General features: G+C 41.8%; 1 protein-coding gene across 3 annotated transcripts in view; it reads left to right on the top strand.

Annotated features, from left to right (window-relative positions):
• DOCK8 (dedicator of cytokinesis 8) overlaps positions 1–16,263 on the top strand; it is a 147,380-nt gene that overhangs the window by 28,860 nt on the left and 102,257 nt on the right. For all 3 annotated transcript variants that reach the window (XM_050944254.1, XM_050944253.1, XM_050944255.1), the window contains 2 exons: positions 2,655–2,830; positions 8,229–8,300. In XM_050944254.1, coding sequence (XP_050800211.1) covers positions 2,655–2,830; positions 8,229–8,300 — 248 coding nt within the window. The remainder of the gene's footprint in view (positions 1–2,654; positions 2,831–8,228; positions 8,301–16,263) is intronic.

Here is a 16,263-nt window from a genome sequence, read left to right as displayed (position 1 = left end):
GTTGCCGATCCCTGATTTTAGAGAGATGGAGTGAAATTCTTGCCCCACTGAAGTCAATGGGAGTTTTTGTTGTTTGCTTCAGTTGGTCCAGGATTTCATGCATTATAGCTTGGGTTTGTCAAAAATCAACTTGTTCATGGCTTGTCGTCCCCTCTAAAGAACTCGATTGGCCCAACAAGCTAGTAATGAGAAGACAATTGGGGGAGATGGGTACTTCAGTAATAGCAACCCAAAGAACAAGCTCAAGTCCATATCAGTCTTGCTGAAGGTGATTTAGCAACAGCTAGCTCTGTGGTCTTTTAAGAGCAATTGCAAACTATCTAGTGATATGATTTGACAATCCTGTAGTTGGGGATTTCTGCACACGTGGAAAGCACAGTCAAATGTCCAGTGCCAATGGTATATACATGATTTGTGTTCAATAGATGTACTTGTCAATATGACACTGGCAGCACATACAGTAAATATAAGCAGAGTAGTACCCTGAACATTTCTGACAGTCACCATATAGGGAATTTTTCCTCCTGGTTCTGTAAATGATGCAGCTGGACACGGAGTTTCATGATGCACTTGATACAGATACAAGCACTTGTTACTGAAAATACCCTCAAGTTCTTAAAAGTGGAACATGACTGATGTAGAAAAAGGAAGGATAAGAATAATATCTAACAAAGATGCAAACAGGACAAAGCAAGAATTAATAAAAATTAATAAAAATGGGTAAAATAAATTAATAAAAATTACAGTGAAATGTAAAATACCTATATCCGAATTTTCTATAAAGGGGGCTGGGAAACCCCTTTTTATAAAGCTTAATCCAAAGATCCTTACAAGTAAAAAAACAAAAACAAAAAACCCAAACCAAAAACAAAACCTGTCATGGGCCCAAAACCTGAAGTTCTTATATTTTACTCAGTTTTGAAATGTGAGTTATCTTCACTGAGAGTTTTGCCTGAATAAGGACTTAAAGATTTGGTCCATAGTTTTTATTTGTATGGAAGAACCTTGCAATGCAAATAGAATAAATCTCACATGGAGTTGTTGGTGATAGTAGTAGTAGTAGTAATATTGAATATAGAGGGTGTAATGTTATAAGAAACATCAAATGCTTCATTTTTCTTAATAGCTGGATACTTTTTATAATCCCCAGCTATAGGACAGTATGCATAGATTATGGTACCTACGTTTATCCCAATTTTTTTTGGTACTTCAGTAAACAGTCATTTGCAATGTTTGGGCTACTGTTGTGACAGAGTCCTTGTTCCTGATAGTCAAGGATAGTTTAACAGACTGATTTGATAAATATACTCCAGTGGACTTTCCATTGGTACACTAGTTATTCTAATCCTGTAATTATCTTTCATGGGTCACACTGTGCTTAGTTTTCCTCAGAGCTCACAGAAAAGGAAAGATAGATTATCTTAAACTGTGACTTTTATACCACTTCATTACTTATAAGGAAAACCTTTAATAGGGTATAAATAGTCTTTGAATGTGACTGGACAGCTGTTTCATTGTCTTCATACAAGCAGCTTATTTTGTATTAGTTACACAGTAAGGAAAAAGAAATAGCAGTACCCTCTACATTTGCAATAATCTGTACATTTACATAAAATACAGTTGTATATAGTTCTAAACGAAGAGGTTCTAAGATGCTGTTTCACAGTCTCTTTTCCATTCTGCAGTAGGAAATTCTGTCACTATTGTTGTGACTATGCAAGTAAAAAGAACCAGCCAGCTTGATAGTGTGTGCCATTGGAAGAGTTCACATGTTTTGAACTTTGTTCTGAAGAGGATGTACCACCTCAGAATGGCTAATTAGGCATGACTAAACATCCTTTGGCTTTATTAAGTTGCAACATAATATACTGCAGAAGTGGCAGATGCTTGAGGTTTCTGATGATGGGGACAGCAGTTCCATGTGTTTCTAAAGATTTACTGTGGTGGTAGTTGGAAAATATCATAAAATAAGTTATCTGTACTAGCAAGAGGTAGGAAAACAACCCTGTATTTAGATTTTGGATGGTAATGTTATTGGGATCCCATGGACTTAATTTGGAGTTGTGAGTGCTCAGCACTTCTGACAATCAGGATCAAAGTATTTCATGCAGGAAACAAATAGCCATTTTGATGATTTTGGCCTGGATTGTTTGGGCTGGGTGTCAGGATCTTCAGTACTTACCTTAGCTGCTGCTCCTGCTTCAGGGACTCAGCCGTCATGGCCTGGATATTGCTGTTGCCTTTTACTGAGGATGTTAGATGCCCTTTGGCTGCTGCCTGCATGCTGTCTGCTTCCTGACCCTGCCCTCTGCATCTCCTCATCAGTTGAATGGGCCTGTAGGTGGCCCCAGATGTGATTGAACCAGCCCTCACTTCCACCAGCCAGTGAAAGTTTTGTGAAGAGGAGCTGCAAATTTGGGCCTAAACTTAGTATGTTGTGTTTGTTTTCTAATTAATTAACTCTTTTCCTTTTCTGTGCCTTCCATTTTTAGACAGATCCTTCTCTAACCATTTTCTTCGTTGAAGAATTTTACTTGCACTCCATAAAGGAATAGAGTCATGCTTTCTAGGTTTAGTAGGGGAAATAAGCTTGAGTTATTTCTTTTAAAAGCCCACATTGCTATAAAACACCTATTTATTTTTATTCTCTACAGCCTCCATTTTATGACGCAGTGGAGCCAGTGGATTTTGAAGGTTTCCTGATGACACAGCTGAACAACTTAGACCCAGAAACTGTGCAAGAACTTGGTGACTTTCCTGAAGATGATTTGGACATTGTCTTTACTCCAAAAGAATGCAGGACTTTGCAACCTTCCTTGCCCGAAGAAGGGTAAGGAGAGCTTATTTGGAATAGTGTGTGATTAAAAAGGTATTGAAAAGGATGTGTGCAGGTTCATGTTTCCAATTCAGCAAGGCACTTACTCACATTCCTAACTTTAAGCAAGGAACAGTCCCATTGATTTCAATAGTGCTGCTCATATATTGAAGTTAGGTAAGTACCTTGCAGAATTGGGAGCCTATGAAAATGTTTATGCAAAAGCATGGATGACTATTGTGATCTAATTGGTGGAAGAGGGTTTTGTTTCTGAGACTGTCATTTTCTCCAATAAATGATGGGACTGCAAGGCCTCTTCACCATCCAGCTCATGAACCGACTCCACAAATTATAGAGTTTTTAACCAAGGTATTTAATCAAACAGTACCCATTTAAAACTATGTTTTTAAAGCTTGGTTTATTTAAATAAACTCATAGCAGAAAATGCCTGATTCAGCTCCTCTACTCCCACTGCACACACACTTCTTGCATGATTGGCTGAGCAGATGCTGCTGCCACTGCATGAGGCTAGAGCTCTCTACCAGAGCCTAAATGTGAGAGCCACTTTCAGCCTGAACTTGTTCCCCTGAAGTGTTCTCCTCTCCTTGTGTTCCTCCCTTGTCTGCCTGTTGCCCATCTCACCCCAATGCACAGAATTTTTTGGGCAATCACTCCAAGGGTCTGAACAATAGCCCACTGAAATCTGGGGGAATTTTCCAGTGCCTTCAATAGCCTTTGGACCAGGTAACAATTTGCCATGCACTGCCACTGTGGCAGCAGAATTTCAGAAATATGTTTAAGCTATTTAGGGTAGCTCTGGTCTTAAAAAAAAAAAAAGCTAGAAGACTTAGGGCCCCCTTCTGGAGCCCTTATGTGTGTTTTACTCCTGTTGAGACTAAGGGGATATTTACATGCATATAAGGGCTGAAGAATCAAGCAGCTAATGGCAAAATCTACACTCACCTACAGTCTATCTCATGCAAGTCCTACAGGTGTTCCAAAGCGGGTAGATGTCAGGAAGTGGGGTGCGTGCAGTCAGGCCTAGAAGTCAGAGCAGAAGTCAGGAAAAAAAAACCAAGGGTCAGAAGCTGGATGCCTCAGCCGTGGGTTCCAGAACTGTGTATCTGAGTCAGGGAAGGCAGAAGCATATCTGGGTCCAAAGCTGAATCAAGGCAGGCTCTGTCTCAGACAGTCCTCCATGCTTCAGTAGTGCATCTGAACCAATCAGCAGTAATGGAGGTGCTGCCAGTCAAATCTTCTGTGGGTGGCATTTCCTCTGGTGAGTAGTCTGCCTGGGTTTACAGAGCATTGGTCATGGCTTTGTCTTGGCTGCCAGTTGGCAAAGAGGAAATGGTGGTCATTCAGCACCCTGCAGACATGGGTTCTGGTCTAGTAAGTCTGTGCAGAATTTGATCCTGAGTCATAAAAATAAATCATTTTATTTTGATGGCTGCCATTGGTGCAGCTGCATTGGTAGCAAAGGTCCCACTCCTGCTGCAGCAGCAGATATGCTGGAAGCTCAGGCCAGGCTAAGTGTTTTTGGAGCCAGAGTGCTTGCCCAAAATGTACAGGTGGGGGCAGGGGGGAAAGACCAAGACTTAGCAAGTATGCAAGGATTCCAAGGAGATCTAATAATGCCACTTGCTGGTACTGTGAGGGAGCCAATTGTGTCCTTGCTGGCCTATCTGTGCTATAGGGCTTGGCTGTGTGGGGACAGTCATAATTACTGACGTTTTAAAAAAATCCTAGAACAGGTCTAAGTAGGAGCTGAATCCATCCTGGCTTGATAGGGATTGTTGGCAGCTACAGGAGAAGTAGTGGCAGGAGTTACCTGGCAGCCATCCCCTGCAAAAAGCAGTGTGGGAGAATGTGCAGCTGGTAGTCCCCTATACAGCCTGAAAGGGTGTTGAGGTCTGTGGGTTCTCCTTCAAAAAGACAGCAACAATGAGAGTAGACCTTGGGGGAAGGAAAGGGCCAGAGATTAATTTCTCTTTCTTATAGGTAAAATCGTCCCTTTTTGTGTTTTGTATCTGGATCAAAACCAGCCCCAAAGTTCAGGGCATGTTTGGATTCAGAGTTCTAGTTGGGCCCATCTCTGCTCCTCTCCTTTATGATATTTCAGAGTTCAGAGAGAAACAGAAGAGATGCAGTTTTCTTCTAAAGGGTCGGTAATGACCACAGTTAAAAAAAAAAATGAAGCAGTATATAGACTTGCATTCTATTTCTTTTAAGCCTAATGGAGGGTGTATAGAAAAGGGCACACCGTTAATTCTTAATGTAGCTCGCTTTTGTTGTTAAAGTGTATTAAGAAGCTAAATGCGAACTTTAGAAAAATTACAGTTTCTTTCTTGGTGTGTAAACAATTTGATCACAACCAAATTGATTAGAGAGACAAAAAAACAGGCCAAAAAGAACCGCTGCAGCTGATCACCTGAACGGCTTGGCACTCGTTAATTTGACTGTGGCTCTGAACACCTTGTGGTCACATAGGGATGGACTTTAAGATGCTACAATGGGGTACTGCATGTTCCATGCTCCAGATTAAATCCTGGAGCTGGGAGATGCAGGCTAATCAGAATCCCTTTTGTCTCAACCAGCTAATGGGTGCCAGAGACTCCAAGGGAGTGGGGAGGTACCTGGTGCCCTCAGTAACTGTCTTCCTCTTTTGCTCCTGGGGCTGTCCCCTTTGCTGCTGGCCCCATCAAGTTCCTCCACCTGTTGAGGGGGTGAGGCATTTGTGGTCACACACAGATAAAGCACCGTGGACTAAGCATGGAACTGGGTTCTGTTTCTTGCTCGGCCACTGACTTGCTATGTGATCTTGGGCCAGTCACTAAGCCCCCCTCTCTCAATTTCACTGTCAGTAACATGGAGATAATAATACTTAGGTAGCTATCTACTTCACAGGGGTTTTGTGAGGATAAATTTGGCAATCTCTGGAAATCACTTTAACCATGTAAAGCCCAGTGGACCTGAGCTGATACCCAATGAAACCATTAGGCGTCTTTCCATTGACTTTAATGGGATTTAAATCAGATTAAATCTTGAATAAGTATTAAATATTATTAGTGGTGTTCTCATACAGATGATGAGCATCCTGGAAATACCTGAGGCAGCTAAAGAGAGAGAGAGAGAGACTAAAATTATGAGCAGTAGAATGTTTTAAACTGGAAAAAATGATGCCTTGGAAAAATTTTTTAATGGGTTTTAGCAGAGTCAAAAGCAAAATGTGTCATGGTCAGCTCGGGTGGAATAGGTGTGAAAAACTGGTCTGCAAATTGGTATCATGTTGGGTTGTTTCACTATACATACAAGTGTGTAACATACAGATGGAACAACACCAGCTGAATTTTGGTGTGCAAGCAGTCACATCTAAATAAATTTGAAGTCAGCAACATTTCACTACAGATCTCCCATATTTCACAGAAAACTAACAATGCAAAACCTGTTCATTGGTTTTGTGCCTGAGTAAAAAGCATAAAAATTTAATTGCGGAAGAAATTCTATATTTAGTTCATTCCAGAAATTCTACATCTGGGGAGATCTAGTTGCTTTCTAGCCTTTTGCACCAGTCAGGAAGTTCAAAGGGGCCAGAACAAAACTGAGAATCTGACCCTGGGCGTCAAAATCTGGCCTCATTTAAACTTGTGCAACTCCAGTCAGAAAATGGAAAAAAATCTGGAGTTGCATAGGTGTCCCTAAAATCAGAATTGTTCTGGTATGTGTAAGTGCCCACAAATCATGAGAGAACTCCAAATGTCCTGCTGCAGTACCTTCAATAATACTCAGACCTGGGCAAGCTAAGGATAGATTTTCAGCCTCATTTGCTTTTGTTGAGTTAAGTCATATCCACGCTAGTTATTTAATATAGATTTTGCACGATCTCCTAGTATTATACATTGAGATGGCAATTAAATTCAAGCATAAAGGGCCTTATGCTGCTTTTGATCCAAGTGCACAACTGCTATTTGTGTCAGTGGAGGTGCTATGGATATGGCTCAAGAGTAGTATTTGGCCTTGTTTGTTACGTCCTTAGAAATCACTCAACCAAGCATCTTTTAAAATGTAGACCATGTGCTTAAAATCACGTATGATTGATCCAAGTTAAACATTTTCTTATGCAATTGCTCTACATTTATTAATCGTGAACTAAAATATAAGTATTTTCTTCCTATTTTCCCCCTCATTGTGGATAATATATTTTTTTCCTTTTGGTTTTCACATGGATAAAGAAATATCTAGTTTTGCAGCACATAATCAATTACCTGAAAAAGAGTGTTTAAAAATGTGTCAGAGAATAATTCCAGTGCTTCTTCCAGCATATAAATCTTGGAATAGTCTGTAAAATTTTGCACACAGGGTGCTTTTTGTTTAAAAATCATTTTATATAAAATAATCCATATAATAAGATAAAGATTGTTGTGACTTATAATAATAAACTCTTTTTTTCTGGGACAGATTAGAAGCCATTAATATACTCTGATGTTTGGAGCTCCTGCTTAGATAGATGATTAAAAATATTACTCTCTGTTTCATTCTGCAGCAAAATAATTTAAAAAAAATTTTTTTGGTTTTAGATAGTGTTAGTGAAGAATATCAGTGTTCTCTTTTCACTGGAAGAATGTATAGATTCATGCTGGGTAAAGTCCTTATAGACCCTGTCTCTGGTACAGGGACAATCGTGTTTTTTGTAACTAGCTTGAGACAAGTTCAGCTAACCAGCTTCAACAAACATTGTTGATTTATGTGCACACAACAGCTTTTAACGTAACCACATCTACCTTGGTAGTATCTGTACCTAAGAAAATCTTCATCGCTATCCCCCAGTGCCTGAGCAAGAGGTAGAGGGCCTGGAGGACATGCACACACAGGAGTACGTAAGGCAGTACACTCTGAGGTGTCCTGCACAGAGAGCAGCCAAACCAATTGAAAGGACCTTAGCTATACTACAAAATCAAAACCAAACAACAAAAAAATGCTGTACCAGTTACAGGAAATTTACTATTTGCTAATTTAGAGTATGTTTGCACAGGAGCTGTAACATGTAATTTTCAGCATAAGGAGACATACCTGCATTAGTGCTGATAGAGTTAACCTGCTAAAAATAGCCATGTAGCTGCGGTGGCATGAGTGACAGGAGGGGCTTGCTGCCCTGATTATGATCCTGTCTGAGACCCTGCATTCATGCCTGGACACTTTCTTTTGTTTTGCGGTATTTTATGGTTGCCATAAAACGTTGCGTTAGTCTTGTAGTCATGAGCTACCTACAGTGGTAAATAGTTAATTCTGTTAAAACTAGAACAGCAGCAAACGTTCCAGCAAGATAACACATGCAGTACAGATTAATCGTCCCCTTCTCAGACATGACAATGTTTTTAAAGTATTAACATGTATTTTTTAATATCTTTCCCAGTGTTGAATTGGATCCACATGTCAAGGATTGTGTTCAGACATATATTCGGGAGTGGCTGATTGTGAATCGAAAGTAAGTTACATATTTGCAAATTAAACAGCAAATACCTTGCTATATTTTAATGTAATACTTGTTGTTATAACTAATTCCACAGAAGAGGATTTTGAATTGCTGAAGGTAAGAGTGCATTTTTAGTGTGATTTTTAAATCTTTTTGTTTTGTTTGGGCAGATGCACTATAGTTAAAAATTCTTGCTGCTGCTTAGTCTTTTGATAGAATAACAATAAATCCAGAGGGAAGTATTTAATATTAAGTGATGAATGATTTCTGTGCAATGTGAATAGTATATTTATTATACTACTCATTTTTAATTTGCACACAATGAGCCATGTGACTAATTAAATAGAGTTTCCACTTCTGGGAGGAGATGTGAAACAGAGGTCCTGGTCACTAGTGGTCATTAAAATTCCCATGACACCGTTCACAAAATCCTGACCAAATCCCAAACTGACTAATAACATTCTCTCTACTTAAATTCTGTTGTCCTTCTAAATATGATAAGGTACTCTTCTTTTCCTGTCCTAAACTATATGTGGGGTTGCCTTCTGCTGTTAGACCATTTTTCTGTTTCACCCTAGGGATGTTTGTAATTCACTGGTGGATGAAGGGAATCCCTGTTAGTAGTTTAGATGTTATTTAAGTTTGTGAATTACTTTGGGATCTGTCAGGGTAAAGATCTCTAGATAAATGTCATTTATATCATTATAAGTAAGATGGGATAAGGAAGTAAAAATGTGTATTTCCATTGAGTTAAAAGGTATATATACAAACTTAAATGTTTATGTAGACAACTATTCATGGGCTCTGATAGCAACTCATGTGGAGATATCTAAACTAGTTTTAATCTAGTTGGTTGGGTACTGGACTGGAGCAGTCAAGCTGAAAGGGCATGGCTTTAATGTTTATGAGCTGCTCAAGTAATCACCAGGGTTCCAGCCAGGCTTGTACAGCCTATGCTGAAGCTGGTGCTGTCACAACTTCACTGCTCTGGCGCATGAACTAGCTGGACTAAAGCTAGTTCAGGTACGTTTATATGAGCAGCAGTCAAACTCCGTGAGTGCAATGTGGACATACCCTTAGATTAAAGACCTTTGTAGGCAATAGAGCTTTTAGAGTCTGTATTTTTAAAACATTTGTTTTATTGAACCAGTATCTCTAAAGATTTGGGGAGAGGTGGAGAAAGAATTACATCTGTCCTGCTGGTTTAATTTCTAAAGCTTGGTCACCTTTGTAGGTTTCGCCAAAGAACCAGGTTTCAAAGATTATTTCAGAATCTCTTATCAGATGACAGATTGAAATGTTTTTCTGGACCGAAGCCAGAAATATCATTTATGGGTGGACTTCCACTGCTGCCAGACCATGCCTGTGCACTGGAAACAGTTTCTTGTGGAGTGTGTCAAATAATCATCAGGATATACCAAGTGCAGTTTATTCAAGAGCAGTATTAGTCAAGTAGGATTTCTGGATTTACCTCCTTGAGCAATAAAGCAATTAGCGATCTGTTTTGTACTTAAACTAACTTATTTGATATTATCAAAATAACTGGAAGCAAAATGTGGATTGAAATTGTGCTGTGTGTGTCATTTCTTTAACCTCAACTTAGAATTTTTACATGAACTGATTTTCACTCTAGACTTGAAAGAGAAACACATCAGTAGCCTAAGCATGAGTTCTGTGTCTGTCTCTTTCCCATGAGAATTGACTGCAGTCATATGATCGTTAGCACACTGTCAGAGTCAGCTGCTTGTTTCAGATAATACTTTGAGCAGCGGCAAAGCTATTTCCTCAGTTTATATTGGTCAGTGCAATTCAAGGTGCAAAGTCAGTGACGTACTTCTTAAGAGCCCCATTAGCAATGGCCTGAGAGTTGCTAAATGCCTCAACTCCCTTTAGCTATTTTGAGGAATATTTTAAAAAACGTTAAAGGGAGTCACCTTTAAGACCTGTGCTCTGTCTACTGTGGGTATCCAGGCTGAAGTGCGTTGTTTGTTAGCAACTCCTTTTTTGGCAATTGGTAAATTAATCCTATCATATAGATAGGCTTGGCTGAATTCCATTTTTATCATTTCAAATTTTTTATTTTCAAGCATTTTAAAATTATTTTTATGGGTTTGAATTTTCTCAGTTGCACAAAACTATGGGTTTTAAGCATTTCCCTCCCAATTTTTATTGATCTGAATTTTCACAGTTGCAGGAAATTAAGGGCAGGATTATGGGTAGGGCTGCACTGACAGTGTTCCTGAAGGGGACTCCCCACGCTGACAGCAAGCCTGCAGGGGCTCCCAGCACAGTCGAGAGTAGGGTAACCACTTTTTCAAAATTCTGAACAGGACACATGCAGAAGCCCTACCCCCTCCATGGCCCCACCCTCTGTTTCTCCTCTTCCCTTTGGGCTTCCAGCGTGGCCATGAGGCGGCGCTCTAAAGTCTCTGCATGTGCCCCCCCCCCCCGGCCATGCCCGGAGCTGAGCCGGGCAGTAGTAAGAGTGGTAAGAGCTGCCCAGGGAGCCTGGGATGCTGAGGGGAGCCACAAACTCTCTACTTGCCTGTGGCAAGGGGTCGGGGGGCCCAAATCCTGCCAAGCCTAAATATAATTTTTAAAAAAGGGGACGATGGGATATTGAAACTGGTTTGCTTGGGTGAGGAGCAGTAAATTTTGACATCTGTTTAGAACCTGTCAACTCCCAAATGCCCCAGATTACACCCAAATAAAATAAAATAAAATAAAAAATAAAAATAACCCAGCCAAACCAACAAAAGAAAACATTAACAATGTTCAGGTTGCAGAGTGAAACATTCAAGAATGTGGAATGCCAGATGAAGTTCTGCAGACAGCCTTAATACTGGCCTCTATGGCCTATCCCTCACTACAGTACAGGCCTCCATCTCTGGGTCCAGCCAGATCCTGTGCATCCCTGACCCTGGGAGCAGCTGAAGGCCAGTTTTGTTCTATATGGATCTGCAGTTCATACATAGACTATTCACTAAGGTTAATAGGGGTTTTAGGTATATAGGTGCTGGAGAAATGGGCTCGAAACTTTTATGAGCATTAGCGGATTCATTTACACATTGTCACACGAGTCACAGGTTGACAACTTCCTATTTGCAAAAAACCGAACACTCTTGCCCCGCCCCCTGCTCCTCCTTCTCCGAGGCCACATCCCCGTTCACTCCATCCCCTCCTCCCCTCGTTGCTCGCTCTCCCCCACCCTCACTCACTTGCTCATTTTCACTGGGCTGGGGTAGGCGGTTGGGGTGCGAGAAGACTCCAACTGCGGGCCCTAGGGTGGGACCGGAGATGAGGAGTTTGGGGTGCAGGAGAGGGCTCCAGGCTGAGGCAAGGGGTTGAGGTGTTCCTGGTCAATGGGAGCTACTGAGCTGGCGCTGGGGGTGGGAGCAGCGTGCAGAACCCCAATGGCCGTCCCTCCACCTAGGACCCAGAGGGACATGCTGACAGCTTCCTGGGAGTTGTGCAGAACTGACTAGGGAGCCTGTCTGCGCTGCCAACTGGACTTTTAACGACCCAGTCAGAGGTGCTGATTGGAGCCTCCAGGGTCCCTTTTTGACTGGGTGTTGCATTCAAAAACCGGACACCTGGCAACCCTAGAGTTACTAATGATAAGCTGGCAGTGCATTTCACTCTGAATATCTACACTACACAGAGCATGGATGCTAGCTAACTGTGACTCCCTTTACAAATTCTTTTTGGTAAATGCCCTGCAAGTTTATGCCTCATTTAATCTATAAAGGAACTATCTTGTAAAATTTGTCTGTGTGCACAAATGGACAAAGCTGTAAAGTAATGGAGACGGACAATAGCATATGTAGAATATTACAAAATACTCTAATGAATTATGTACAAGTAGATGTAAATGAAGTCATACAAATACTGTTTCCTATACACATGCATGCTGAGGCTTATGGTATGTTTTACTATCTTGGTCATCCAGGTAATGGGAATAATGCATATGTGTTTTTAGTGAACAGTTGTATCAAAATATTTGAGGAATCAAAGTAAGAATTGGGAGCCAGAATATATAGGTTCTGTTCTGTTCCTGATTTTGCTACTATCTTGCAGTGACCTTGAATAGGTTATTTAAACTATGCATTGGTCAATCTGTAAAAAGATAATAATAATACCCATTTGGAAAGGAATTGTAATATATAATATGGAGATATACCTATCTCATAGAACTGGGAGGGACCTTGAAAGGTCATCAAGCCCAGTCCCTTGCCTTCACTAGCAGGACCAAGTACCTGTCATAAACAGATAGCTAAGGGTTAATGTCTCTTTCACCTGGAAAGAAGTAACCTGAAACACCTGACCAGAGGACCAATCAGGAAACAACGACTTTTTAAAATCTGGGTGGAGGGAAGTTTGTGTGTGAGTTCTTTGTCTTGTCTTGTGCCTGTACTCCCTCTCGGCTATGGGAAGGATTTTTTCTATCTCCTGCTTTCTGATCTTCTGTTTCCAAGTTGTGAGTACAAAGATCAGAAAACAATAAGGGTTATTGTTTTTTTTCTTTTGTATTTACATGTGTGTAGTTGCTGGAGTGTTTTGAATTGTGTTCTTTTGAATAAGGCTGTTTATTCATATTTCTTTTAAGCAATTGACCCTGTATTTGTCACCTTAATACAGAGAGACCATTTTTATGTATTTTTCTTTCTTTTTACATAAAGCTTTCTTTTTAAGACCTGTTGGAGTTTTTCTTTAGTGGGGAACTCCAGGGAACTGAGTCTGTGCTCACCAGGGAATTGGTGGGAGGAAGAAGTCAGGGGGAAATCTGTGTGTGTTAAATTTACTAGCCTGACTTTGCATACCCTCTGGGTGAAGAGGGAAGTGCTTGTGTTTCCAGGACTGGAAATAGGAGAGGGTGGAGTCCCTCTGTTTAGATTCACGGAGCTTGCTTCTGTATATCTCTCCAGGAACCCAGGGAGGGAACACCTGGCGGGGGGAAGGGAAATGGTTTATTCCCGTTTGTTGTGAGACTCAAGGAATTTGGGTCTTGGGGTCCCCAGGGAAGGTTTTTGGGGGGACCAGAGTGCCCCAAAACACTCTAATTTTTTGGGTGGTGGCAGCTTTACCAGGTCCAAGCTGGTAACTAAGCTTGGAGGTTTTTTCATGCTAACACCCATATTTTGGACGCTAAGGTCCAAATCTGGGAATTATGTTATGACAGTACCGTCCCTGACAGATTTTTGCCCCAGATCCCTAAATGGCCCCCTCAGGGATTGAACTCACAACCCTGGGTTTAGCAGGCCAATGCTCAAACCAGGCTTATTTAATATTTATTAAGTGCTTTGAAATCTTCAAGTGTACAAAAGTATTTTGCACGTTTATATGTTTCTGCTGCATATATATAATATGTATATGTGCATGGATACATGGTTGGCTCAATGCTGAGCTGAGAATGAGTGGAGATGTATGCCACTCAAAGGCTTCTCTAATTTATGCCTGGCCAACCACAGTTCCTTGGACCCAATAAATAAAGCAGTGGTTCTCAAACTTCATTGCACTGTGACCCCCTTCTGACAACAAAAATTAATACATGACCCCAGGAGGAGGGACCAAAGTCTGAGCCCACCCGAGCCCTGCTGCCCCAGGTGGGGGGGACCAAAGCCAAAGCCCATGGGCTTCAGACCCAGGTGGGAAGGCCTGTAACTTGAGCCCTGCAGCCCAGGGCTGAAGTTGAAGCCTGAGCTCCGCTGCCCAGAACTGAAGCCCTTGGGCTTTGGCTGCAGGCCGTGGGGCTCAGACTTGCTTTTGCCCCAGGCAGTGGGGCTTGAGCTAGGGCTCCAGCCTCAGTAAGTCTATTGCCAGCCATGGCAACCCCATTAAAACAGGGTTGTGACCCGCTTTGGGGTCCCAATCCACAGTTTGAGACCTCTGACATAGAGGACTCAGGAGCTCTCTTCACACCCACTTTTCCTCTAAACTGGAAGCTGCAGGGAGTGATGATGTACAGCTGAAAGGAACAGAAGAGGGTCAGAAGATCTAGGAAGCAGATAAAGGAGTGGTTGAAAAACACCCTTCAGTGATGTGGATTAATGAGGCAGCTAATGTCATTTGTCAACTTTCTCCTAAAAGAAATTGGAATGTTCCTGCGAAGAGAGACAAGAGGGTGGAGTGGGGTGTGGGGTTGAAGAAGAGAAAGAGATGTAGAAGAGGCAGTAGAAATTGTCAGATCAGGATTCAATCAGGGAGGAAAAATGTAGTTGCTTAGGTCTGGTCTACAGTACAGATCTATGAATATAACTGCCTCACTCAGTGGTGTGAAAAATCCACACCCCATAGCAACATAGTTATAGGCCATGGCTACACTAGAGAGTTGCAGCGCTGGTGAGGGGGTTACAGCGCTGCAACTTAGGATGTGGCCACACTTGCAAAGCACAGCCAGCGCTGCAACTCCCTGGTTGCAGTGCTGGCTGTACACCCGGTCGAGCCTCGGGTGTAGCGATTCCAGCGCTGGTCAGCAAGTGTGGACCCCACCAGGGCTTTTATTGACCTCCGGGATATAAGGAGATATCCCAGAATTCCTGTCCACAACAAACTGGAAGAAAGGGAGAGCTCGGAGTTCAGCCAAACTGCTTATTTAAAAAACAAACACAGCTCCTGTTTGCTGAGCGAGCGGAGGCAGGCAGGGGAATTACTTTGGAATGTTCACAGCTGTTTGCTTGAAGAGAGAAACAGCACGCTCACATGGCAGAGGGGGAGGGGGAAGTCCGTGTTGAGCAGATGCTTATCTGGTCTGACGGCTATTTAGGAGTACATAATTTGCATTTAGTGAATGAGAGAGGGGTGGAGGAAGGAGGTCAGAACTTTTTAAATGATTGAAGGTAGGCACTGTGTGTCTTCCAGTCCTTAGAACTTGCAAGGCAGGGAGCTGAGAACAGTGTCAACTCCAAAAATCCATTCTCTCTGTCTCTCCCACACTCCCTGTCACATTCCACCCCACCTCCCTCTTTTGAAAAGCACGTTGCAGCCACTTGAATGCTGGGATAGGTGCCCACAATGCACCACTCCCAACAGCGCTGCAAATGCTGCAAATGTGGCCACACTGCAGCGCTGGTAGCTGTCAGTGTGGCCACACTGCAGCGCTGGCCCTACACAGCTGTACGAACACAGCTGTAACTACCAGCGCTGCAGAACTGTAAGTGTAGCCATGGCCATACTTACCACTTATTTCTGATGCTCCCCACTGCAAGTTTTTCCATAATTGTCCACTGGAGGTTTCTTGCATGTTATTGAATATTGACCACCATCCACAACTGGATAGCTGGTAGATCCATAACTGCTGTCATTCCCCCACCATTGACTGGGAGTGTGGTGATGGCTGTGGGGGCTGTTCAGCCCAGAGGCTGCTACAGCAGTTGGGAAGGCTCTGCTTTTACTCCTTAGAGGGGGAATGTCTTCTTCTGGGCCAGCAGTCTGGGCTGTTCACTGAAAATAGGGCTAGTCACTTGATCAGTGTTAAGTGCCATCATGTGGTGATATTAGAAAAACTTTTCAAAATGAGTATTTTCCATGAAAATTTTGGAGAAGCAGGAGGAAAAAAAAAAGTAATTTCTGGTATGTTCAGTAGTTGACAAGAAAGTTAAGCACTTGAATAATTAAAACTGTTTGCTGAGGTTTTGATGGTTTCTTTCTTTACCTCCAGGAACAATAAAACCTCTTTTTGAATGTTAGGGGCTTTAAAATAAAACAGCTTAGAGTTCCTGTCTATCATCCTGGGTGATTAAGGCAATTCCAGAACAAGGTTACACTCAAGGAGAGCAGGGATGTCAAGGAATTGTGCCTTCTCTTTTATGACTTCATTTTACATTCTCAGTGAACTGGTAAACAATTAAAATTAAAACACATTGGTGCATATAATTCAGTTACTCCCCAAATGTAATGACAAAAAAAGTGTCTTCCTGATCCATAATTATTTATTATGACTTATACAAGGCATTAAGGTGCTTGGTTGTTGCTTTGG

Source organism: Gopherus flavomarginatus, chromosome 3 (assembly GCF_025201925.1).
Source record: "Gopherus flavomarginatus isolate rGopFla2 chromosome 3, rGopFla2.mat.asm, whole genome shotgun sequence".
Classification (NCBI taxonomy): Eukaryota; Metazoa; Chordata; order Testudines; family Testudinidae; genus Gopherus; species Gopherus flavomarginatus.
This window is presented reverse-complemented; position numbering and strand designations above follow the sequence as displayed.